Raw genomic sequence first — 24,637 nt, 5'->3', positions numbered from 1 at the left:
CTTCAGTCTTAAATATTTTATGGCAACACAGACAAGTTTGTGTGAGGAATGTACGTTAAAATATTTCTGATGTTGAATGTCAGAGTAAAAGTCATAAATAACTCTCCTTTTCATTTTCTTTAAATTACAGACATATGAGTCTCTGTCATAATTACATGTGCCAGTCAGAGATTTAAATGCATTTCACTTTACGCACTTGAGTTATGAAATGAACATTAGTCTTTGAGGAGGTGGGCCAAACCTGACACTTCCTCATGTAGCACAGATATGGTTCGATTTATGCAGTCCTCCCTTCCTTCCAAATGGTTATTGATTACATAAATAAGTAGGTAATTTTTCTCTTTCAGAACTTTGCTGAAAACACTATGAATGAGCTCCTTGGCTGGTATGGTTATGATAAGGTAGAACTGAAAGATGGAGAAGATATTGAATTCAGGAACTACTCAGCAGATGGGGAAAGCCGCCAGCACATTTCTGTTCTCAAAGGTAACGAGACTTCATGTTTCTGTGTTCATGTAAAGAAGGATTAATCGCTCAACCTGTCTGATTGGTGTTGATTGCAAAGCATGTTCTGCTGCTTGCATCTTGGTTGCTTTACATAAAAATATCTGTTTTTTAAAATAAAAATTCCTTGTGGTACAGAGAACCTGATAGGGTATGAGCGAAGTCACTTAACGAATTTGCTGTTGGTGTATTGATATATTGTTATATACTGATATATATCTTCACAAATAATGCCTTTCATGTGTCAGTTGAAAGCCATGTGCCTGTGGTATCAATAAACTACTCACAGCTGGAGAAAGGAGGGAGTACTTTCTTAGCCAGGTGGCTTTAAGGAACCCTTTTGTTTTCCATGCTAAGTCTGGTTGGCCTACAACTTTTTAAAATATTGAAAGATTTTAAACTGGAATATTCACGCATGTAGGAACAAGTGTGAATATTCACAAAAGGCTTTTCATCCATATTTGTACTTTGTCTTCTGCACTGTAGTAGATGTTTTCCATGGATGGAATCTGTTTGAGACCTTGCCGAATCTTTTTGATTCAAAATGTAAAGGATGAGAGCCTGTTGGTTTGTTCAGTCATTCAGTTTTTGCCTTCTGGCTCCTCAGTCTCAGGGAATGGATAGGGGCTTCTCATCAGAGTAAGGAGAAGAGTAGAAAATTGCTGCATCTTGACTTATCCAATGGGAGTTCCTCAAAGGTGAGGTAAAGAGAGGAAATTCCAGCAGCTTTTATGCACTTTGAGTGCTAGTTTTCACTGTGTTTGTGCACAGCAGTGTTTGGGTTTTCTTTCTGATAGCCAGCAGCAGCACTGTATTCAGTGAGTGTTGCAATGAGTACTGACACCAGAGAGACCAGTGCTGAGGGACAGATGGCTAGAAAAAGGAAAAAAAAATTAGAGGTAAGGTGAAACAACCTAATTGTGTTAAAATTGAATGTTTGCAGCTTGTTAGTTCTATAACAACATTGGTGATCAATATTTATTTTTCAATGAAAACATAATGTCATTAAGCTGCCTCTGAAGAAACTTGTGCTTGTGTTGTAATGCACTTAATTTATTTCTGTTTTAATAAATACCTCTTTTACTGAAAGATTACTGGCTCCAGTCTATGCTTGATGAAATTTGTGGCATACTTTTTTTATAGGCACATGATACAAATCGTATGTTTTATGTACCATAGATGTCACATGCCTGTGACAGGTAGAAATTTTTGCTGTATGAAATTTTTGGGAGGGGAAAAAGCACATTTCTTGTTCTGAAAGATGGGAGAAGAGGGAGTCCCATGGGTGAGATATATTAGAGAAATTCATACAAATAAGAATCCTGAGGTGATTTGGGATTAAAGAATTAGAATAATAACTGTCATCATTTTATGCACACTTTGATGTGATTTCAATATTTTGTTCCTTTCTTTAAATTCTGTTACTACTCATTCATTGTTACTGCTCACTATTTATAGAGAACAGGAATTCTTTTATTCTTCAGTTCATGCTCCTTGTACTAGTGAAGCCACAGCACATTGAGTGTGATCACCATACAAACAGTAGAAATGAAGTACAAGAATAGGATGACTAAATCAGGCATATTAAGGCTATGCATGACAAAATAATCCCACCTTTTACCTTCTGCAAAAAGAAAGCATGAGTTTTGATTTTGAAAAAAAAATGGAGCACTTCTGAAGATTACTGGAAAGTATAAATTTCTTTAAAAGGGAAAAAACTTGGGTTTTTTTATGCACTGTTCTTGTATTAAGGTAAGTAATTTAATGAAGAGATTGGTGAAAGTATGTAGGGCCATTTAAGAAATTTATGTGTCATACTGTATAATATGTTCTTTGTATTTTACAGAAAATTCTTTGCCAAAACCAAAATTACCTGAGGACAGTGTTATTTCACCGTACAATATAAACCCAAGCTACCCAGGGCTTGCTACAGGAAATGGACTATCAGACTCACCAGCAGGGTCGAAGGATCATGGGAATGTACCTATTATTGTCCCATTAATTCCACCACCTTTCATAAAGCCACCAGCAGGTAAATCCTAATGAATATGTAAAAATTGTTACTGTTATTGACAGTGTCCTGAGATCACTGCATCATGGTATTTTAGCAAGAGGGCTGATTTCAAAATTATTTAAATCCAGTCACAGGGAACTTTAAAAATGAGCAGGAGAGTGGCTTTAATCACTTCAGTATTCTTGAAAAACTCCTGAAATGCAATGACAACAAACTTAGATTGCTTGTGTCACTCCTCATGCTGGATTTTGCTTTCATCACTTCAACAGCATTTGCTTTTAGGAAAAAAAATAATTTTTGTTCTGGTGAATAAGGCCTTTAACTAAATTAATGGAGAATTATTAAATTAAAAATAGGCTGTATGAAGGAAACAGTGAAAGAGACAAAGCCATCAAATCAGTATCATGTCTTTATATCAGATTAACAAGCTCATACTGGGAAACTGTCTCTTGATTCCCATTGAAATCCCTGACCGCTGTCTCTCAAGGGTTTAATATGATCTTGACTCTACCCAGGAGACTGCACTGAGATGTTTTACATTTTCATTAGATTTTTATCAGGAGTGGTTTTCTAACATGCCATTCCTCAGGGTTTGCATGAAAAATGATTTATTCCCCTCTGCATGCTGCTTACTGTAATCTGTGAAAGGAGCTCTTACGGCTACACCAGGGTGATTAATTGTTGTGTTATTGTTTACTGCTCCACACAGTGTGAAAATTGGTGAATCCAGATAGGAGCAGGCTGAGTCCTGCTTCCGTGGACAACCCTGGGTGGTGTTGTGGTTGTTCTTGAGTGACCAAGGCACTGAGGAATACAGGGTGACATGAAACTCCTGCCCAAGAACATCAGCTCTCCCCACACAGTGCTAAAGAGATCCTAGCAGGTGCTAGGATGCTTCTGCAGAGGCAGAACTGCTTGTAGGATCAGGTCCCAGGTGTTGGATGGTCACCTCCGCCCTTCGTAACTTTGTCTAAAGGTAGCTGTAAAATACTGATTGATTCAAGAAAGTGTTTGACTGTTGATCATTAACAGACTAGAGTTGCCCCTCCTAAATTATTGTTATGCCATTGAGTTTTATCTCTAAAGAAGTATATAATATGCTATGAATAATTTTCAAATGTTACTCAATACACGCTCCTTGCCAAAGACTTTCAATCTATTTTATATGATATTTGCTAATTACCAGAGCTATTTGGGCCCATTCCTGCAGCCTTTACACAGCTAAAGATCTCAGGCCATATGGGCTGGATCCTCAGCTGTTGTTGATTTGGCCCTAAAGCTTTAATCAAGGGCTTGTGCCATCCCAAGCTATTTTCCCCTCCAATCTGAGTCACAAATGAATCCAGAATGCTGAATTTGTGGTATGTGAACACAAGGCTATAGCATGCATTGTGCAAATTGCCACAGTTGCTGGATTTTTATGACACCAAATAAGCAGGAGGAGATTGAACTATGAAGTAGAAAAACAAATTACTGCAACAGTAGTTAAGTGGACACAAGGGAATCTTGGCCAAGTCAACTGCCTTCTGTTCTTTGCCTGTCCACCTACAACATATGATCCTGTGTTCAAATGTACCTCTAAGGGTAATGTGTAGAGAGAGCTTTTCGTAAGTGTTTTCCTCCTTTAGGTTTCTAATTAATTCATTAACAATGAATATTTGTTGTACCTGTGCAGGAGATATGAATGCATAATCTCTGCCTCCTCTGACTTTATCCTATGATCGGTAATGAGCACTAGATTACCATGACTTCAGAGCAGATGAATGTATTTATCTCACCTTTGTTTTAGAGACCAAAGCTTGGGAGGGTTGGAGAGGGAGGAGGATCAGCACCTTTGTGGGATTTGCAAGTAGCATGGGTAGTAATGGTTTTGTTTTATCTCAGGGCGTAGGTGCCCTAGCCATGATCACCCCGAAGAGCCTGGCAAGAAACAACTGGTAGGAAAGGGAGTACAAAGGCGCCAGGAGAGCCAGTGTGCGAGGCAGTGGTCTTGGCACTGCACTTTGACACCATTTTGTGGGCACTACATCAAAGCAGAAAACTTCAGAGTGATACAAAGCCAGACAAGAGTAACTCTGGGGATGTTTTCTTGGAGTCCCTTGCAAGCATAGGGGATGACTTTGGAAACAGCACAAAGGTGCTTCTTTGAGTTGAGCAGGCAAATGAATTGACTCAAATCATTAATGAATAAGGTGAAGGTTGACATTTTCAGCATGGGGGACAGGCTATGACTGACCTGCCACAAAAACCAAAGCATTTATCCACATTTGAAGTGGATAAATGAAGTAAGGGGACAGGAGAGAGAGGCAGAAAGAGGCCAAGAGAAAGTTTCAAGGTTAAAATATTGGGCAGAAAAAGGAATCTTTGCAGAATGTTTTGTGTGGACACACAGAGGGCAAAGTTACATTACAGGCCAGAGAGAACACCAGGTAGTGATGGGCTGTAGTGGCTGGGAGGCTAAGAATTAGGATGTGTCCAGAGTTTGTGAATGGATGAGAAAATCTTTTAGATGTTATACAGGAGAAAAATCTACAAGACTTCAATATAGCTCGAAAGGGAGTGCCCACTGGTGAAAATGATACCTAAATCATGAACCTGAAGGACAGGAAAGATGGTGCAGTCCATCCTTATTGAGCAAATAATATGGAGTGAGCACTCAGGGAGAAATTATTAAGACTTTAATTCTTGCTGTATTGATCTTGAACAGAAGGGTCAGCATAAGTAAAGAGGTGTCAGAGAGACAGGCTGAGGTATTCATTTAGACAGCAGTGTAATGGTCTGAAGAGGATAAGCAGGTCCATTGAATTATTAGTTGAATCATTTTGCTGATCAGATTCAATACATGTAAGAGGAAGGCGAGCAGAGCATGTGGGATACTCACAAACCTGAAGAGAAACAAGAAGGATACTCTGCAATGTGCACTGAGGTAGCAATTGCAGAGGTAGAAAAGACACAGTCAGGAAGCCGAGGAAAATAGGATTTCTAAGAAGGCAAATATGATTCTTTATCAGAAATACCTATCAGTTTGAAAAAGAGGAGGAAGGAGTGCCGATCCTAAACTGTCTAGGAAGCTGTCATTGAAGATTTCAGCAGACTAGGTTTTCCATGAGTGTGCTGGAAAGCTTTGAACAAGTGTTCTGTTTGCATTCATATTTAGTATGAGCAGGCTTAAAACCTTGAAGAGTTAACAAAATTACCTATTTTCCCCTCATAACTCTTTTGCAGTAAAGTGTTTTTTGTTTTATTGTTGGTTTTGGGGGTTTTTTTCTTATTTTTTGGGGTTTTTTTGTTTGGTTGGTTGTTTATTTTTAAATTTGAAAACCAAATAATTTTAAGCAGTCTGACTAAAATTTTGTCTTCAAGCTGTTCAGATTTCTGTTTTAGTCAAACGAAATGTTAGGTTCCAATTTGCTTATATGATTCTGGAAAACATTAGGATGCTACTAACCAATTCAATAAAGGCACTCTCTCCTTGCTCTGCCTCATAATTAAAAACCAAAAAAGTCTGAGTTAAATGCATGGGCCCTATGTGGTGTACTGAGTGTCTACAGACTCAGGTTATGGTGTGTCAGTGGAAGATGCTAAATCCAGTCATTGGAAGCCTTCACCAGGAGAATGCAAGTTACTCAGATGTGGAGGCTATCTGCAAGAGTGTTCCCCTGATCTGCAGCACCAGGCAGACCACACTGGAACAGTGCCCAAATCAAATTTAACCCGATCAGAATTTAACCCTCCAGACTTTATAAGTCAGCATCAGCCATCCAACCTGCATCTGGAAGCATAAAAGTAGTCAATGCAGCCTCCAGAGAGCTGCTGCAAGAGTCTCCTTGTGGCTGGTAAGAGTCCATCTTGCCCAGCATGCTGATAACTATGTTTAGACCTGGCAGCAGATTCTCAGTGATCTTCAGGGTTAGACTTGACTACAGCCTATTGCAAGAAAGTGAGCCTAAGATTAGTTCTGCTTGGTGTTAGAAGGTTCTTATTTTCTGCACAGAAATGTAAAGAAGGCTGGTGGGTTTTTTTATTTGTTTGCTTGCTTGGTTGTTTTTCCAATTTAAAAGTTCCATAGAAATACTGAGGTACAAAAATGCAATAGTCTGGAATGACCCAGAACTAAAAATCTCACCATGGTTGTGCAGGGAGTATATGGCCTTAGTTTGTAGTGTGCAAACCTTCTGTTGTTCTGCAGCCTTTAATGACAGAGTAAATTTGAGAGGGCACTTAGGGTGACTCTGCCCTTTTGCTCAGGCAAGTTTGGGCAACTCTTGTTACCTGGGATGAAGGAAGGCTGAAATCAAGAGTAGTCAAAGAAGAATGCAAAAAATTCTTTCAATGCGGGTGAGAACAAGCTGCCTTCTTCCCCTGGCACCTTGCTGGAGGCTATGGTGTCTCAGTTTTCCCATTTTTTTGGAGTGCTCTTTGATTTATTTTATCCTGTGATCCCCATGGCAGAGCCTTGGTAGGGGGGTACCACTGCTGGTTGGTCAGTCCTTTGAGCATGAGGGTTGACAAAATCCATCCCTTTCCTGCCTCCTTCTGTGTACAGGTGATGCACAGAGTGCGCTGGCTGCTCTGAGCATCCCAAACGAGAACCGGCTTCCTGCAATGCTGTGCTGAGAGGGGAGGTCACTGCCAAGGGACACAGTAGAAGGGGAGGCAGAAAGCATGATGTCATGCAGTTGACTGAGCTTTCCACAGAGGAAAAAAGTACAAGGGAAAAGTAATGCTCCCTCCCAGAGTTTTCAAAAGATACGGAGTACATTTGGAGAAGGAAAGGGGATGTAAATCCTACAACCCACAGATGAGTGTCTCAACATAATGTTAGGTTCCAAATGATAATGACTGGAGTTGTACCAGAAGTTATCAGAAACTGGTGAAGGAAGACTGGGCTGGAGGAATGGTATCTGATGAGGCAAAATGAAAGGAGAAGCACTACCAGTGCTGACCTAGGCTGGCAAAGAAATATCAGATTCAAATACTAAAGTAAGTGTTTAGTTATTTTATAAGAAGAAACTAGTGGTCTTCTATATTATGGGTTTAGCATTGCTTTAGAATTAAAGTTTATAGGAGATTTTGTAAATACAAGTGCAGATGAGTAACTTTGTGCAACATATGGGAATAAGCAGAGTTCCTGCCCTTCAAACATTCTGTAACAGCCTGCTGTAACCTCCTTCAATATTTAAATTGAATTGGAGGAATCTGAAAGCATAAACAATATTTTAAATGGTATTTAGCAGGCCACTTACAATGAATTCCTAGATCATCTGTCAAAATTTACTGAGGAATTGGATCTATGACTACAGTAGCAAGAAGTTTGATCCCAGGCAGAACCAAGTGGCAGTTTTCCTTAAGTAAAGACCACATTATCAGATCTAGTTAGGTTTGTATATCTAGGAGACTTTCATTTTATTGTGCTCTGGATCCCTCTTCAGTATGTCACAAATATCTTCTGGCTGCTGATCAGTGTTACAATTTCTCTACCTGTAGGTTTTGCCCTCTGAGAAAGACCATTAGAACAAACCCTATAGTTGCTACTCTTCAAATTATTTCTCTTGTTTTCAGTTTGAAACGTCATCAAATTTACACTGATCACAGGGTTATAACTGCCTGGGTTTTTAAATGCCAGTGGTTGCCAGGATGCCTGCTCCATCTAGCCCACTGTTGATGTTTTTTGCTCTCTGTGGAGGGCCAAGTGTATCCTTTGTGCTAAAAAGAAAAGCATAAAGTCCATGTATGCACCTTAATAGCATATATTCAAAGTACACAGGGAGTTCCCCCTCTATTGGCTGAAATAGGTGCTTTTTTTGTTTGAATGTTTAAAACCTGCCCAAATCCCAGCTTTTGTGCCGTGCATTCAGTCCCTACTGAACTATGCATAAGAATGCACCTCAGCTCATGCATAGAAAACGTAGGCAGGCCGTGATTCCCCAAAATGATTTTTTCAAAAGAGGCTGGGACATTTTGCTTTATTGGCAGAGTAGTGAACTTGAAGAGACTGGTCCTTAAAAGGAAATGCATTATAGAGGCTCTGATATTTCCATAGCGATGGCTGCAGCAAGCTTTCTATTGTCAGCCTTATATTTTAATCTTCCTCTGGTAATTACTTTTTTAAGGTACTTTTTTGAGTTTTAAGTTTGTCATGTGCCCCATATGTTTAGAGGATCAGCGCTTAAGGTGGTATCACTAGGGGATCTGCAGCAATGTCTCAGGAGTTTTGCTTCTTCACTTTTTTTAGTCTGAGATTAATTTGGTAAAGCATTTTGGGTGTAAGAAAATTGACTAATGGTGCTTCTGCCTTGCTTGGGATCAACAGTCTCAGGAATTACTTGGGGGATGAAAAATCTGAATACATGCTACTTGGTTTTCTTCAACGGCGATCTGGGATTTCAGGAGCAGCAGGCGGGTAACTTGGAATTATCCAGTTCTGAAATCCTGGCAGGTCCCAGTGGAAACAGTGAGCCTTTACTGTTATTGCTGCAGATGCTCAAGTCAATTTAAGATCTAAAGTCTTTAAAAAGGAAATGTTGCAGCTTTTCATTAGAAAGTAATAGTGAAAGCAGCTAAAATATTTAAAGATATATATACACCAGTGCAGTTCTCAGCTCAAAGTAAAAGGGCTAATATAGCTCCTTACCCAAGAAACCTGGGATCCAAACTGCCTGTGTGAGGGGGTGGGGTGAAGCAAAGAGAAGAAGAGGGAAGAGTAGATGTAAGTAGTGGTGGAGAGACATGGCTTCTGATAGTGTGATGGAAGGAAACTCATGCCAGGGATGAGTTGGTTGGTTGGGAGACATGGAGGAGGGATGGGATGCCAAAATATTTCTTGTGTCAGATCATGGATAAAACCACAGCCAAGGCAGAGGTCTCACAAAGGCCTCATGCTGTCCAGGTGCTGTACTTGGGATCTCAATCCCAAGCACTCCATCCTCCTGGTCTTCCTCCTGCGTAGGATTACTGTGGTTGGGCACCTTTGGGAGAGATGTTATCTTCTTGCTGGAAGAATTGAGTATCTCCTGTTGAATTTCTTGCAAGAAAATATGGAAAGTAAGCTTTTGAAGTACCTGCCCTTGAATCATCATAATATGCAGGATTAGAGCTGTAGCTGCATTTAATTTAACCTAACTTTTTGAAGCTGGAGTTAAAATTGAAAATACAGAATCGCTAGGTTGGAAGAGACCTTCAAGATCATAGAGTCAAACCCAGCCCTAACAGCTCAACTGGGCCCATCAGTATTAGTAGAGTGCTGCAACCTAAAACTTAGTAAACTGATCAGGATTTAACCCTCCATAATTGTAGGGATTTTAGGAACATTGCACTAAACTCCATAGATCATGCTGGTTTGCTTAGACAAAGACAGGGCTGTTCATGATGGATTTACTCCATTGTATTCATTGCCTTCCTTCACTTCCCCCCACCTCTTTAAATTATGGCTCCATATAAGATCGATTAGTGTAAACTGCTGCTCATTGGGTTTAAGAGGAACAATTTTCTGCAGCTCCTTCACATGGGTTTGAAAGGAAAAAAATACCAAACATTCTGCTTAATTAAGACCTAAAGAGGCAGTGCAAACTTTTGATGATTAATTGAAGCATGCTTTAGACTGATGCATATTTAGTTATTATAATGTGATAATTTTATCTTGTTATACAAACTACTCCCTTTGGGAACATGATTTAGCACTGCAAACACTCAGTGTTTGTTGCATTGTTCATTATGAAAACTACACAGGATAAAAACCACAAGGAGATGTAACTGAACAGTATCTGTGTGGTGGGTGCAGGGAGTACTTCTTCCACCTGTAATGACACAACCCAGAGGCAGAAAAACACAATATTGTAACTCCCACAATATCTCTCCTTGTGAAGAGCTGAGAACTCAGAAAAGTAGAGGCTGGAAATTTAGATGCAGTGTGCAGAAAGAATTTATCTTTCTATTACCTGGTCTAATTACAGAGGACAACAACATATATGTTCTGCTGAATGTCCTCCTGTTACTATTCAGTTGTGTCAGTCCCATCTCTTCTGTTTCTCACCTGTAAGAGTGCCCATGCTACCTGTCATAAGTATGACAGATCTGAGAACATGCTGAACACTTTGCAAAAGCAGGTCATTAAGGTCCAGGCCCAGATGGAAGGGGAAAAAAAAGCAGTTATTAAGAAGTATTTTCTTTCACTTCAAAATAATCTGTGCCAGGACTTGCAAATGATATTTTTGTACTTTACAAACATGTGTCAGCATAGCTATGTGAGTCCTAAAAGTGATAGTGAATGATCTTCATCAGAAGAGCTGCTCCAGTGAGAGCTCACATGATGGATGTAGGCACGGTGTCAGGATGAGCTCATGTTACTTTAAGCAGATATGCTAAGATAGACTACCAGCAAAAGTCTGACTATGAGCAAAGGAGACCATTGCTGATGTAATAAACTGGTACAATTATAGTGGAGAAGCTTTCTTAGTGCAGTTCTAATCAGACAAAGATTAGAATAGAGATTGAAGACAGATAGCCAGTCTTAAACTACTGGATTTGAAATTTCCTGTTTTGCTGTGATATCTTAGCAGCAAGTTCTTCTAGCTGAGCGCTCTAGGAACAGGGATTTGATACATTTTCCTGAAAGCAGGGCAGGAATCTGGTAAAGTGATTTTCAAAGAATTTGGCCTTGAAAAACAAAGGTCTGTGAAAAAGTGAGAGGAATTTTATCTTGAATGGAATGCAAGATTTGAATTTCTGGTTTCAGATTATTAACTTGTGTTTAGCAGATGACAGCACTCATATCCCAAGACTTTTTTCTTATTTCACACAGTCTTAATGTTTTGAGGCTACATTATTGCTTCTCACTGCTGGTAGAAATACATGAAGTAATACTTTCAGCCAATGTTGCAGTCCTGATTTTTGATCACTAAGCTTAACACACTGTAACAAAACATGCCTATTAGTTCTTTTCACAAGGTCTGCTCAGATCTCTACCACAGCTGGTATGAAGAAGGAAAGCGTGCAGTCAGGTCTGGACCTTGATCATTGTCCCCAGCTGTCATCCACACCCACAGGGCACAGCTCTGTACTCTCCCTGGTACCAAGTATGGCTTCCTTTCTCTGCTGTTCTTAGCATCACTTGTAGCTGAAAGAAAGGATTTGATTTTAGATCAAGTTTTTCCTCCTGTTGGGCTGGACCTGGTTGATGGTCCATAGAAATGTGATACTGGATGTTTTCGATTTCACTTGATAAGCTGCATTCCAAAAAGTTAGAGTTGCATCAAAAATTGACTTGGGCAAATGTACATGTGAGGGAGCAAAGATGACTTGAAAAGTGATTTATTAGTGTCCTGTCCCACAAGTGTGTACTCTGAACCCCCTTCTGAAGTACTGCTATTTCCTGGCTGCTTCACATGGCCATACTCAGTTAATCCTTTTGTAGCAGTGTTCCTGAGTCTATTAAATTGAAGAGGCATCTAGTTCTATTATTACTGTTACCATTAAATGAAAAAGATTACATTATTTAATGACTAGGGTGAGAAAGGAGTAGAACAGAGAAATAGTTGAGTTCTTTTTATATAGCTAGACTATTTCCTTCCCTTTCCCCCTTCCTTCTTTCAACATGATGACCATTTTGACTAATATTTATGATGCCTCCTGGATATCACATATCACTTCCTGGAAGTGCATACAGTGACTGGAAGTAGTAGTTTGCAGACCATTCTCTGCTATTTTTTTTGACCGTCAGATCTGTGGATCACAAGTGAAGCCATGCTGCTTCAAAGGATTCTCTGTGAGGTAGTGGTGAAGTTCTGCTGGACAGGGCATGGCAAGACAGCAACTTGACACAGAAGGTCCCTCTCCCTCTCCTCTCCTCCCCTTGCCAGGATGTATCTTAGGGGGTCCTTGGTAGAAGAGGTGGGCTGAGCCTGACTGTCCTGCAGAAGAGTGCAGAGAAGTAAATAACATGGCTTTTCCATGTAAACAGCTGCTGCTGGGAGCCTGCGTAATTAGAAATGAGCAATTGTGTGGGTCTTTCTTTCTCATCATCTATGGGAGACAGTTCTTGTGAATCAGTGAACAAGAACTGAATGATAGCTGAGGTGTTCCCCTATCAAATCACTCATGAAAGCCCCTGAGAATCCCAGTGGTGCATCTCTGTGTTTCCCCTTAAAAACTGTGCCCCGGACAAGCTAACCTGTTTCAAAAAGAGCTACTTCAGCGCCTACTTTGTCAGTGAACTCTCTTTCAGCTCTATAATATTCTTTTTTCATTTATGAGAGTTCCTCTCACCAGAAATGAAGGCTATTAGAAAGGTATCACTGGTAGATCTTCTCTTTTCCAGAGATAAAATGCTGCTTATCAGTAGGGGAATATATGTTACTGTTATCTGAAACAAGTGTCTGCCGTCTGGTTCCTTTGATTCAGAGGATCTCCTGTTGTCCTGGTACATTCAAAGAGGCAGGTTCAGTCTGTAAGGAATTGGTTTATTATGGTGCAAAAGTAGCTGAATCAGGATGCCTTTGTAAAAGATAAGTACTTCAAATGACTCAGGCTAAGAATGGGGGGGAAGAGCTTTTGGTCTGTGCTGGAGTAGTTGGCATCTTGGACAAGACCAGTCTGCAGAGAAAGTGGCGATGATCCCATGCACAGCCACTACAACAGCACCCTGTGTGCCTGGCTGATGTTACAGCCAGCTCAGGGCAGGCTTCTTGACCTTAGAGATGGCTAGTGATAATTTTGGTCAAATTGTTTTGATTTCCCTTCCTGTTCAGTATATGAAGGCACTTATAATGCTGGCAAATCCAACTCTAAAGGGTAATTGATACAATACATTAAACACAAATCTGTGTTATAACTTGGCCTTAAATATAGGTTTAAAGGTAGACAGTCTGATTAAAACTAAAAGGTCATTATTTTACATTGTAGAATTTTATTTGTTGCTGTAAATCATAACAATTTGTGGAAGGGAAAAAGTTATTAAACTGGCAATATTTATTCCAGTAAGGTGAGTAAAATACAGCACGTAGTTCTGAGTTATGATAGTCAGGGAAAGGAGCCAAATCACTCTGCTAAAAATTAGTTTGCCAATAATTTTACAGAACGATGACAGCGTAGCTTCAAAAACAAATCCTTTATAGGGAAATAGGATGGCTGTATGACAGAATCTCTAAGCTATGAATTCTCCACAGCTCATGGACCAGGAACTGCTTTAACAATTAGTCTCCAGAGATATTTTTTTCCCAGAAGTTAGACAATGGCTGCTGTCTGTAACTGAAAGGTCATTCAGTATCATAAACTGGACATAAGAAGTGAAGAATTCTGCGTTTTAAGTCAGAAAGATTCCTGCTAAGTTAATGACTTAATCTGTTTAGTAGGATTAACTATTCACTGCTGTTGTCTGTGAAGCTGAGGTGGGAATGATGACCACATAAGGATATTGCTGCAAGTTAGTAAATAAGCTCTGGGGTATTTTTACATGGCAGAAGGCACACATGCCACATTTGTAACACATGTTAGAGAAGAGCTCAAAAGAGGCTTGGGAACTCTGCCTGAATTAAAATTTGACCAATGAGTATAATGACTGAAAAGTAACCTGGCAGATTTTGCCACAGTGCTGCAACTTCTGCCTTGCTCAAGTCTATGTTTCTGTGAATTCACACAAAAGCTCCCCGTTTTGTATGCTAGCCATTTCAAAATAATACAGAAAAGGGGTGTTTTATGTTCCTTCTTATTTAGAAGAGGGCTTGTGTTAGAGACCTGTCTTGGTGAAGCACCTTCTGGCTGTGTTTTATCACCAGCTTGCTGAGCAGAGCATCTCAGGGACTCACTACAGCAGACTGTAAGTAATAAGAACAAAGCAGCAATACCCAGTAAACCTTCAGCATTGGTTACTCATTTAATAAAGAGTTATGCGCTCTTAAGCGTGCTAAAAGGTTCTTGAGATTTCCAGACGTTTTCAGCAGTGCACAATTTTTGAAGCTGATCATCTTTTCCAGCCATTTTAGAAACTTTGCCAGTCTGCTAAGTCTGGCTGGCACAGGTCACTGGCTGCCTGGGGACGAAGCTGGTGATCACAGGCAGGCACAGTTCTGCTCTCTGACAGTGAGGCAGTCAGAAATAAGATGAGCTGGTGCTGCTTGTATCTAAGAGTAAGTGTGCAGATGTCTGAGGAAGGTGTTTGCATCTCATGTAAACATTGTTCTTATATTTTTGTTGTAGAAGATGATGTGTCAAATGTACAAATAATGTGTGCCTGGTGCCAGAAAGTTGGAATCAAGCGCTATTCCCTGAGTATGGGAAGTGAAGTGAAATGCTTCTGCAGCGAGAAGTGCTTTGCAGCTTGCCGAAGAGCATATTTCAAGAGAAACAAGGTAAGAGAAATAAGGAAAGACATAACCTACATTGACATGGCTTTAATCAGGCCCAGCCTGAGTCTCATTTAGCTTCTAATAGAAACTCTTTTCTTTTGTTTTCTGTTTCACCTAGTCCCACCACTTTCCATCTGTATTGTCTGTTGGACTGTCAGCCCTTTACTAACCTTCTTTCTTTCAGTTTCTCTCAGCTTGATACTTGGGTTTTGTGAGAGTCAGGGAATTTAAATACTAATAAGTATTAACAAGACTCCAAATTTGGCCTTAGAGCCTCAGGATACTTCCTACACATACACAACTAAGAGGAAGTGTCAAAGAAATAGAGTAGAGGATGGTTGTGTATGACAGTGCCACCAAGTCCCATGGCATTGGGATCATGGCCAGTGGGTAAATGCTTTTACGGCCTAAGTCTCAGTCCCATCACAATACTGGACATCTTTTTGCTGCTGCTAGTGAGATCTAGTTTAATTCTTTCAAAGTTTATAATTTTTAATAACTTATCACTGCTACAAAATTCAGATGCTATACAGTTTTTGGGTTGGGGTAAGCAGTGTTAGAACATCTAGAGTAACGTGAAAGCCCCTCCTACTCACTTTAAATTTAACCCTGTCTAAAATTAGAAAGCAATCCTAATATTGAATGTCTACAAAAATTGCTGTAATCACTGAAGCACAGTGCCTGAAGATGCCCTCCAGGTTACTTCAGCAGCTGTTTTTCTGCAGCAGAATTTGTAACATGTCATTTAAAGAAAAATCGAGCAGAAACACATCAAATTTTTAGTTGTTAAAAACGTAACTTTTGGTGTTCTTTTAGTGCTTAATAGTGTGAGCCTTTTGGGTAACTTTATTGTTTTAGAAGTGTTTATCGTTCATAAAACTCTTTACATTTTGGTTTCCTAAATGATGCCATTTACCCTCATGCTACAGAACATTCCAAGCCTGTTAAGTTCAAACTGACTTCAGGTCTCTGAATCTGGTCTTTTACATCTGTCATAATAACAAATAAGTGCATATGGATTCTAGACTCAAGATACAATGTTACAGCAAATTAACCTCCTTTATAAATTTGGGTCACATTATCCTGGGGAAAAAAAAAAAAAAAAGCCTGAAGAATTAGGTTGCAAAAATCAGTAGAGTGGAATTTTAGTGGCAGTCTTGGAGAATCAAGCTCATAGTGTCTACTGGAGCAGACAGGCAAGTAAAAGTCACATAAGTATTCTGTAAAGAGTGCTGTTTACATTTTTTTTTTAATCTAGAAGAAGTGTAGAGGAGAGAAATATGCACTCCTTAGATGCTCCTCATTTGAAAATAAACATACACATGGATGTATGTGCATGTGCACACATGCAGTTCAGTATGCCTTACAATGTGCAAGGCACAGTCCAGACACTCTGGGCTGCCAGGATGCAGATCTCTGTCAGCTGATGCTCCTGTGACTTCCAGTCACAAATTTACATGGATAGGATACTTCCTAGTAATGGAGGCATTGTCAGTGATCCTGGTTAGGTGGTCCTGTGTGTCCAGAATTGATGAGTACCAGATAATATGGGAAACCTTGGAGAGGCAGATGAAAGAACTTGGTGTATTCTTTCTAACCTTCAGCTTAGATTCTAAAATAAGAGATTTAGATCCCCACTAAATGAAAGTAAATGCATGTTAACATAATGCATAAGTGTACTACAACCTTCTAGTAACCCATTAGTAGTAGAATTCAGTAATAGTTTATGACCATGAATTCAATCAGTGAGGCAGTATATGACAAAGTTCCCTTTTACCTGACTTACTATTTATTACCCTTGTGCTTTATTGGAGGCCTCCTTGTCCTTGTATTATAGAAAAGGATGAATTAGAGCTTCACATTCTCCTTGGTTCCCTTTCTGACACCTCTGTTAACTTCTTCTGGAAGACACTGAGTATTTCCATCCAGAAAGCTCTCTGTGTTCATTATTTTGTATGTGTGTATACACACACACACACACACACACACACACACACACACAGACACATATATATATAAACACAATAGATGTTCCTAATATTTTTATATATCAGCATATCCCAGTTAAATGTCCTATTATTCACTAAAGAGGTTTCAAACTAACAAAATGTCATGTGGGAGGACTTGGCAAAACATGGTGAGAAAACATTATCATGTTGATTGGCTCTGCTTCAAAGCTAAGCCAGTGAGCTAAATTTTCTTTCTCTTTGGACATGTGGAACCTGGTATTTCACAGTATCTGACTGAGCAGAGGAAATCTGTAGCTGCCCCTTGCATGTATGTTTATGATTAGATGATCCCAGGACAGAATACTTGGTAAGTGCTGCTTTTAAATTAAGACGAGCACAGTGGAACCCGGCAGACCCCCACACTTCTGGTTTTGCACTTCACCTGTTAGTGACAGAATGGAGTCTTGAGGAAAAAGATCAAAAGAACTAGGATGCAATAGTTTCAGATTTAACTGCTGACCCTTGCTCTGTTACTGTTATTCCAACAGCCTACCTGTCTTCTCCATGACTCTAATGCTTATTTATGTATTTTAAGGAGTTATGCCACTCTACACTTTCTCGTTTTTCAAACAGAGGAGCAAAACAGTCACGTTTCACCTGCCTTATGCATGTTTTAAACAGTGGATCTCTGCCACAATATAGTGTTGTATTACATTAAATATGTACAGCTGCTGCATTTCTGGGAGCTGATAGGACTTTGTGGTCACTTTATTTAAAGCTTGAGTTTCCTAATGGATCACATTAAGCAGTCTTCCCTCCCTCCCCCTAGATAAGAAGTGCTGTAGTAAGTGCTTGCTTCAGATGATAGGACTGTTTAAGCAGTAAAGAATTAGTCATCACTAATGCCTCAGAACAGCACTAAGTAATGCTGTGAATTATCCATCCCTGAATGACAACTGCTGTGTTCAGAATCCTAATAAAAAAATCTTTTTCCCATACATAGGGCAAATGCACACTACAGTGCTGCATGCTGCAGATTCCCACCTGGGAGAAGGCTTGACATGAGCCCACACTGAAGTGCCCTGAAAGTGCTCCATAAAGCCCCAGGTCAGCTAGGCACTGGCTGCTCCCAACTTCTAACTCCTTCCCAGCACTTTCCTGCACTAGGTTCAGCAAGAGTAGCAAGACACTGCAATAAGCTGGTAGCTTCCTGGCCTTGGGAACTTTTGAGCCCAAGGAGTTAAGTCAGAGAGATGCCCATCAGTCTTTCCTGCCTTTTGTCGTGCTGGATTTGTGTCTGTGTTCCAGAAGCTGGGCCCCTGTATCCTCTGCATCCATGCACAGCCAGGGTTGTCAGGGAGCTTCATGCCTGGAATGGGAAGTTTGTAAGGAAAAAGACTGGTGCAACCTTAAGTTGCCTTTCTTATAAGAAATGCAAATTTTGCTCCATGACCATTTAAAATTATGTCAGCCAGTAGCCGTGCCTTGCAAGAATAGAAATATATATGTTTTGAAATTATAAAGGCTCTCTCAACAGAATAAGTTTATCTAAATTATCAGAGATTAATTAAGAAAAAATTGAGGCTTTTACCCCATAAAGCAAAGAAGAAAGTATTTAGACAAGATCCAATTTAGAAAGAAACTTAAAAATACTACCACTGCCACCTCCAAAAAAAAACAACCCAAATCTGCATTCCTGCTCCTATTTTATCCAGTTTGCCCAGTCGAATACACATAATGAATACTGTGTAATGACGGCTTGTTGTGTATAATAATACCGATTAGAAGGAACTATTGCTGGAAAAGCAAGCATTTAGGACTTACATTAGTAACCAAAGATATAAGATTTGGATGCATCCTTCTTAGATTTAATTTTATAGGCCAACTAATACAAAGTTAAGTACCAAAGAGTCACGTAAGAGCAGAAAGCCCTAGACCACCAAGTTTCAGAATATGAAGTTTAAAGGGAATGGTTGGACTCAATTTGGTGCAGTGAGTCTGAAGCTTGAGAAGATTAATTTTGAAATTAAGAAGTTTGACTCAATGGGTCAGAAAACAAATTTATTATGACCAAATAATCAAATGTAGAACCAGGACTGACTTCACAGAGGTTATAAACTCTGTTCACAGATATATTAAAGAATAATTTACTTGATTTGATGAAGACTTTGGGAGACATAGTGACTGCAAGATTCTCAGGCAGTATTTTATACTTGACCTTGTCCCTGCTTCACACTGCCTCCCAATTAGGAAGAAAGATAGATGTTTTTGTTTACAGTGCAGTCCAATTTCATTCACACTAATAAACAGAAAGACATAAATCAATAAGTAAAGGTAAGCTACTCTTTAGCACCGTGCAGAGATAAACAAGGATGACCCTTTTCTCCCTGTTAAGTATAGTGATGGGCAACACCGTGAGTTAATAGTGCAGACAGTGAATGTAGTTTAGGGTCCTTTGTCTCATCTGTGTGGCAAAAATGAATGTGAACTATCAAATGGAGCTGTGAGAAGTCATACACATTTCTTTAGTTCTGAGTTTGATTGCATTAGATGACTCCTCACATTTTCAAGTTATATTTAAAGATGAAAAGGAGCACGCAACATCATAAAGCTTTCTTTAGTGCTCTTGCCCGCATAATTTTTTGTTTAATCAATATCTATCACTAAGTGATAATATGGATATTTATATACAAACCCATACCACAAACAGGGAGTAAACAGCGGCTATCATTCCCCAGAATTATTACTGAGGATTGTCAGAGAAAGTTCTCTGGATTTCAAGCTTAATTGTGCAGCCTAACAGTGCATGAGATATATTTAACAACGATCTCACTGTTAAGTAAATGAGTAAAGGCAAAAAAAGCTACTTTCATCTTTTTCTTATGCATCTACAAAATTTAATTTGTAAAGTGATTGTTATTCATTGAAATTTAGAAAATTGCTTAAAAAAAAAAAAAAAGCTTAGCTGTTCCTTTAGTCTCCCTTTGCATAGTAGAAACACATGGGGCCCTGAATAGAAAATCTATTTCTCCTAGAGATTTAACTTGCATTAATCAGGTGTTCAGAAAGGTCAGTGCAGAGCAGGTGTCCCACCGTCTTTGCATGCAGTTGTCCATATTTGGTTCTGTGGAGCTGTAGAGAAAAGCAGGATTTAATAAATGGTTCATGAAGTTGCTTCTGCCGCTGTGGGTTTGCGTCGAACGTGCGTGCGTGTATTTGTGTGCGCACATCTGCGTGTGTGCATGCGTGTATTTGCCACAGCAGCCAATTAGAAAGGTTTCTTGCAAATGCTTGAAGGTAGAGGGGAAAAAGACAACAAACATCTCCATAGCTGTGATTGCTTTGTTGAGATATAAATGAGCGCTGATGAGTGAACGCAGATGAGACGCTGAGTCTGCAGGGGAAAACAGCTTGAGTGTGGGGCACAATTGCAAATTTCCTTGAGGAACTGGCTGGAGAAGGAGGCATAAGGAAAATAACTTCATTCAGAAGATGTTTTTAAAGTTTGTGGAGGGTTGAAGGCTGCAGGTAGTGACCAAGAATCTGGAACGGAGACTGAAATATTAAAAAAATCCTGAGCTGTGAAAGAGATGGGTGGGATTGGTCAGAAAGAAGATGGGAGTCATTGTCTTGCTGTCATCAGCTGGCCTTGTTATTTACAGGATGCTAAACCCAGAGATCTCATAGAACTGCTTCCCTAAACCAGAGCTAGGATTTTTCGTGATTAGAGGAGGCAAATGAAATTCCAAATTAACCAATTGAGGCCATCAGTCAGAATATCTCACCGCTCACCCACAGCAAAGCAAAATGTATTGCTGCTGCTAACAATGAAATGGGCAGCAGCACCTGACTGATGCCACCAGTGACTTAATGAAGGGATCTGGCAAACCCAGTGTGCTTGTCAGTTTGCAAACTCAATGGACATTTTAATGTCCATCTGCTGCCATTTAATACTATAAATTTGAATCAAACTCCCATTGTCTGAATCACTAGCAGGTAGCCAATCCAATTAAAAGGCGTGTTCACTTTTAATTTTAACCACCATGTCACATTACATCAGTCGTGTTGCATTCTGGCTGCTTTGGTTATATCAAGATGAATATGCTAATTACAGCTGCCTCTTGAGGGGCAGGCATTTGATTCAAACAAAGCTACCAGTTTATGTGAGGTGTCCTCACATCAGTTTTGGACAGCTTCAATGATTGCGCTTTTCCTTTTTCCCAGAAGCAGGTTTTGTTTACATACGGATGGTACAACAAAAACCACTAATTGTGTTAGGACTTGACTGGAAATGCTTTTAAGTTTTTTGCACACTGGGTGAATGCAGTTTAGAGCAATGGTTTGGATTTAAATAGATGTTCTGACACCTTGGTATTGGAGAAATGAAAGAAATTGCTACGTGCAGAGTGACTGAGGGAGAAATATGGCCAGTAGCCATTTTTCTGGAGGTTACTAAAGAGCTTTGCTGAGGTCTTAAATCACTTAGGATGAATTTTTGAATGGGAGAGGAGGACACTAGAGGATAAACATACGTTTTGCTCCTTTAAGAAATTTGGCAAGATAGACTTCATGGTCTGCATCCACGACATTTTTACATCACCAGGGGATTTTTGATTTAAGAGCTTAAATGAATTACAATGATGCATTCAGAAAACGAGCAGATATAATATACACCAGTGCTTACTTTACCTCTGAATCCCTTTGGTTGAAGCCTATGTGAGCTGGCCAATTGCTCAAAAAAATGTTGCTGTCCTCTGTTTCATGTCTCAGTTCAGGTTGCCTTAGATTAACCTTCGCTTTGTATGAAATTAAGCACCTTCCAGCTTTGTTTTCACACGCTCAACGCAGAATGAGCATCAAGAACAGCCTTTATTCTGACAAAAACTTAGGGTAGATATCCAAAGTGAATCTAATTTGCACAGACTGTATTTGGTGCCACTCTTCCCTTCCCTAATGAACACATCAATCATTAATACTAATATGAGCTGGGCAAATAAAGAAATGCATATTAAATGTTTGTTCAAAAATATCATGACATTTGAATAAATTATTGCCTTAATGGCATCTGTTCATTTATCAGTCAGCTCATTAACTTGGGGAAATATTGAAAAGGAAGTTGAGTATTTTTTTCACTCTATATATTTTTATTTGAAAACCAAAATTAAGCAAATATGGTTTTCAAAAATGTATTTGGATTAGGAACAATGTTGTGAGGAACACCATTCATACACATTTCTGAAAGGGTGTGTGGAATACAGAAATTGGAATTAATGGTGTAGTTTAATGGGGCAAAATTCCACCCAGGCAGGGTAGCTCAGTAGGCAGAAGTAAAAAACCTGAGGGGCCCAGCTGAAGGTGGAAGGTAATTTCTAGTCCTAAAGTGTCTCAGGAGATGACATTGCTGTCACATTTTGCAAGTGGGAAAGTAATTTGTGCAGGTGAGGCAGCAGTTCAGTGGTGTTGCGACATTTCTTGCCAGCTGACAGTCTGTATTTAATCACTCTATTACACTCCCAGTGTGGCGACTTTCCTCTCCATCAGCCATAGAAATCTTGCGATAAATTCAAGGATGAAACTGAGTCAGACCAAGGGAGTAAATCACGTTGTCTGTCTTTTTGGCCCCTTCTAGCCAGGAAAGTTTCATCCCTTTTAGGTTTGTTTGCAAATGTCTGCTGGTTTATGGGAAGACTGAAGAAACCCTTACACCCATTAACCTTGAGTCTGGCCTTGTGAGTTTAAATGAGGCTAGGAGAGGCCAAATGGATATAACTTATAATCTGCTGGATGAACAGGAAAATGTACTACTGGGGATTGTTAGTTGAAGTCAGTTTCTTGCCATAAATCAAGCCGTGCTCACTGTGCAAGCGTTAAACTTGATGGAAGAACGAGATGGGTTTTATAGAGCACAAGTCTGAAAATGTAAAATGTCTTTCCAGGAGAAAACTGTTTCTCCAATAATATTTGACCAGTTGGTGACGAGATAAATTCAGTGACTAGCTGTGCTCTGTCAAGCCCCCAAGCATTTACAACTCACCTATTTGAATTTAGGTTGAAAGCAAACATATGTTGTGAGTTGTCAGACTTGATGTAATTTTGTATCTAAAATAAATGTAGTCATCTGTTTAGTAATATTTAGAAACAGCCATTTGATGGGTTTGGAGGTGGGGAGCATGTCTTCAGATGATTTTGGTTTTTTGCTCTCCAGCCTAAGAAGCAGGAGGCCAGACCCTGTCTCTGTCACACAGAGGGACTGGCAGAGATGTTCAGGCAGGAGCCAGTCCTTTGGCTGGCACACACAGGATGAGGGGGAGACGTGGCTCTGTTGCTGTCCATTTACTTCGGAAGCAGAGCAGAGATCTCTCCAGCCCTTCTCTGGGCTTTGCAAGGGAAAAGGTCTTTAATGGGGCATGGCAGCCTGGTGCAGCTTTCCTGGGGAGTGTGGACTCAGCATCTCCATTAGACTGGCCAAGTGCAGTAATTTTCCTCTTTGCACATAGATGGATGCAGCACTGCAGTGTCCTGTATGCCTGTGGGCCTTTTTTGCCTTAAAATTCAGTCTCAAAGGAAAAGGGAAACTTGTTGGGTTAGAAATCAAACAACAACTCAGTCTCAATAACTCTTATTATTTTTAATTTAGCCCCCAGGCCTTTACAGTTGTGGTGCACAGTGCTATGAAAAATTAGGTGGAGGAGAGCTCCTAGAACTAAATGTAAGTCTTAAAAGATTAATCTAGAGATTAAAACAGTGCACCCACATTGAAATATTTATGGGGAGAAAGGTTTGAATTATTTCACTGTGTAGTATTAAAATAACGGTCGGCTTTGGCTATTGTTGAATGGTTCAGTCTCATGCCTCCTTTTGCAGAAGCAATTTATCAATATCACTGCCTTGATAAGGCAACTCCCTGTGAGCTTTGACTAATGTACAAGCATTAAAAGAACAAGCAGCTGCACTCCTGACTTCAGTGTGTGAAGGTGCTAACTTCATCCTAGAGAAGAAGGACCATGAGCTCTGGAAGAGGAGGTTCTAAAATACCAAGAAGAAGGGTTAAACAAGAGAAAGTTTAAAAAGGGGGAAAAAAGAAGCATTGAATCTCTCTGGAGGCTATTTAAGAACACCATATTAGATGCACAGATGGTATGTATACCTCTGAGCAAGGAAAAGTAGAAAGGGGAGAGTAAATCTGGCATAGTTAACTGAAGAAGTGCATAAGCTTAAAGGGACACTGTCAACTTAAAAATCACACTTTTACTGGAAAATTTGTTACCTACTACTGTTACAAACAACACCTATGATTACTGTAACTGAGAGATGAGACAAAAAACTCCCTCTGCTTTTTTGCGTACTTTCTTTGGGCCTGAATCCAGATTCCATTGGCATCAGTGGGTGACATCCCATTGCTTGTAATTAGCTTTAGATCAGGCCCTGGATGTATTTGCCCTGTACATTGTGTACGTGAAATTCAATTATTTTGCATCTGGTCTGTTTTCCTATTGTTTCTGTGGTTTTCCACACAGCAAGAGAGGAAAAAACCATTTTTTTCCAAATTGAAAGTGTGTTTGTTAAATGATGGAAATGCCATCAAGGTCCTAGGCATACATGTAGCAAAAATACCAAATGTTTTGCCTTTTTAAGACAAAAGCACTTCCTTCAAAAAATTGGAAAACATGATCAATCAGTTATAGCTAAAGGTTTCTGAGATGTGTAGAAATTATCTGAAAGGTGTAGGTAGTAGGCAGTGTTGGAAATATAGAAGTGGCTTTGTAGAAAACAAAAAGCCACCTGAAAGTCCCCTGTGCCTGTAGGCCATCCAGCCTTTGCTCTTCTGA

The 24,637-nt window shown here is 39.7% G+C and overlaps 1 protein-coding gene across 2 annotated transcripts in view; it reads left to right on the top strand.

Annotated features, from left to right (window-relative positions):
* The window catches only part of SOBP (sine oculis binding protein homolog), a 113,732-nt gene that overhangs the window by 9,017 nt on the left and 80,078 nt on the right, over nucleotides 1-24,637 (top strand). For both annotated transcript variants that reach the window (XM_088053560.1, XM_088053559.1), the window contains exons 2-4: nucleotides 348-486; nucleotides 2,351-2,536; nucleotides 14,711-14,862. In XM_088053560.1, the coding sequence (XP_087909686.1) occupies nucleotides 348-486; nucleotides 2,351-2,536; nucleotides 14,711-14,862 (477 nt within the window). The remainder of the gene's footprint in view (nucleotides 1-347; nucleotides 487-2,350; nucleotides 2,537-14,710; nucleotides 14,863-24,637) is intronic.

Source organism: Pseudopodoces humilis, chromosome 3, assembly GCF_049639895.1.
Source record: "Pseudopodoces humilis isolate 2021_Gansu_Grassland_sample_001 chromosome 3, ASM4963989v1, whole genome shotgun sequence".
Taxonomy (NCBI): Eukaryota; Metazoa; Chordata; class Aves; order Passeriformes; family Paridae; genus Pseudopodoces; species Pseudopodoces humilis.
This window is presented reverse-complemented; position numbering and strand designations above follow the sequence as displayed.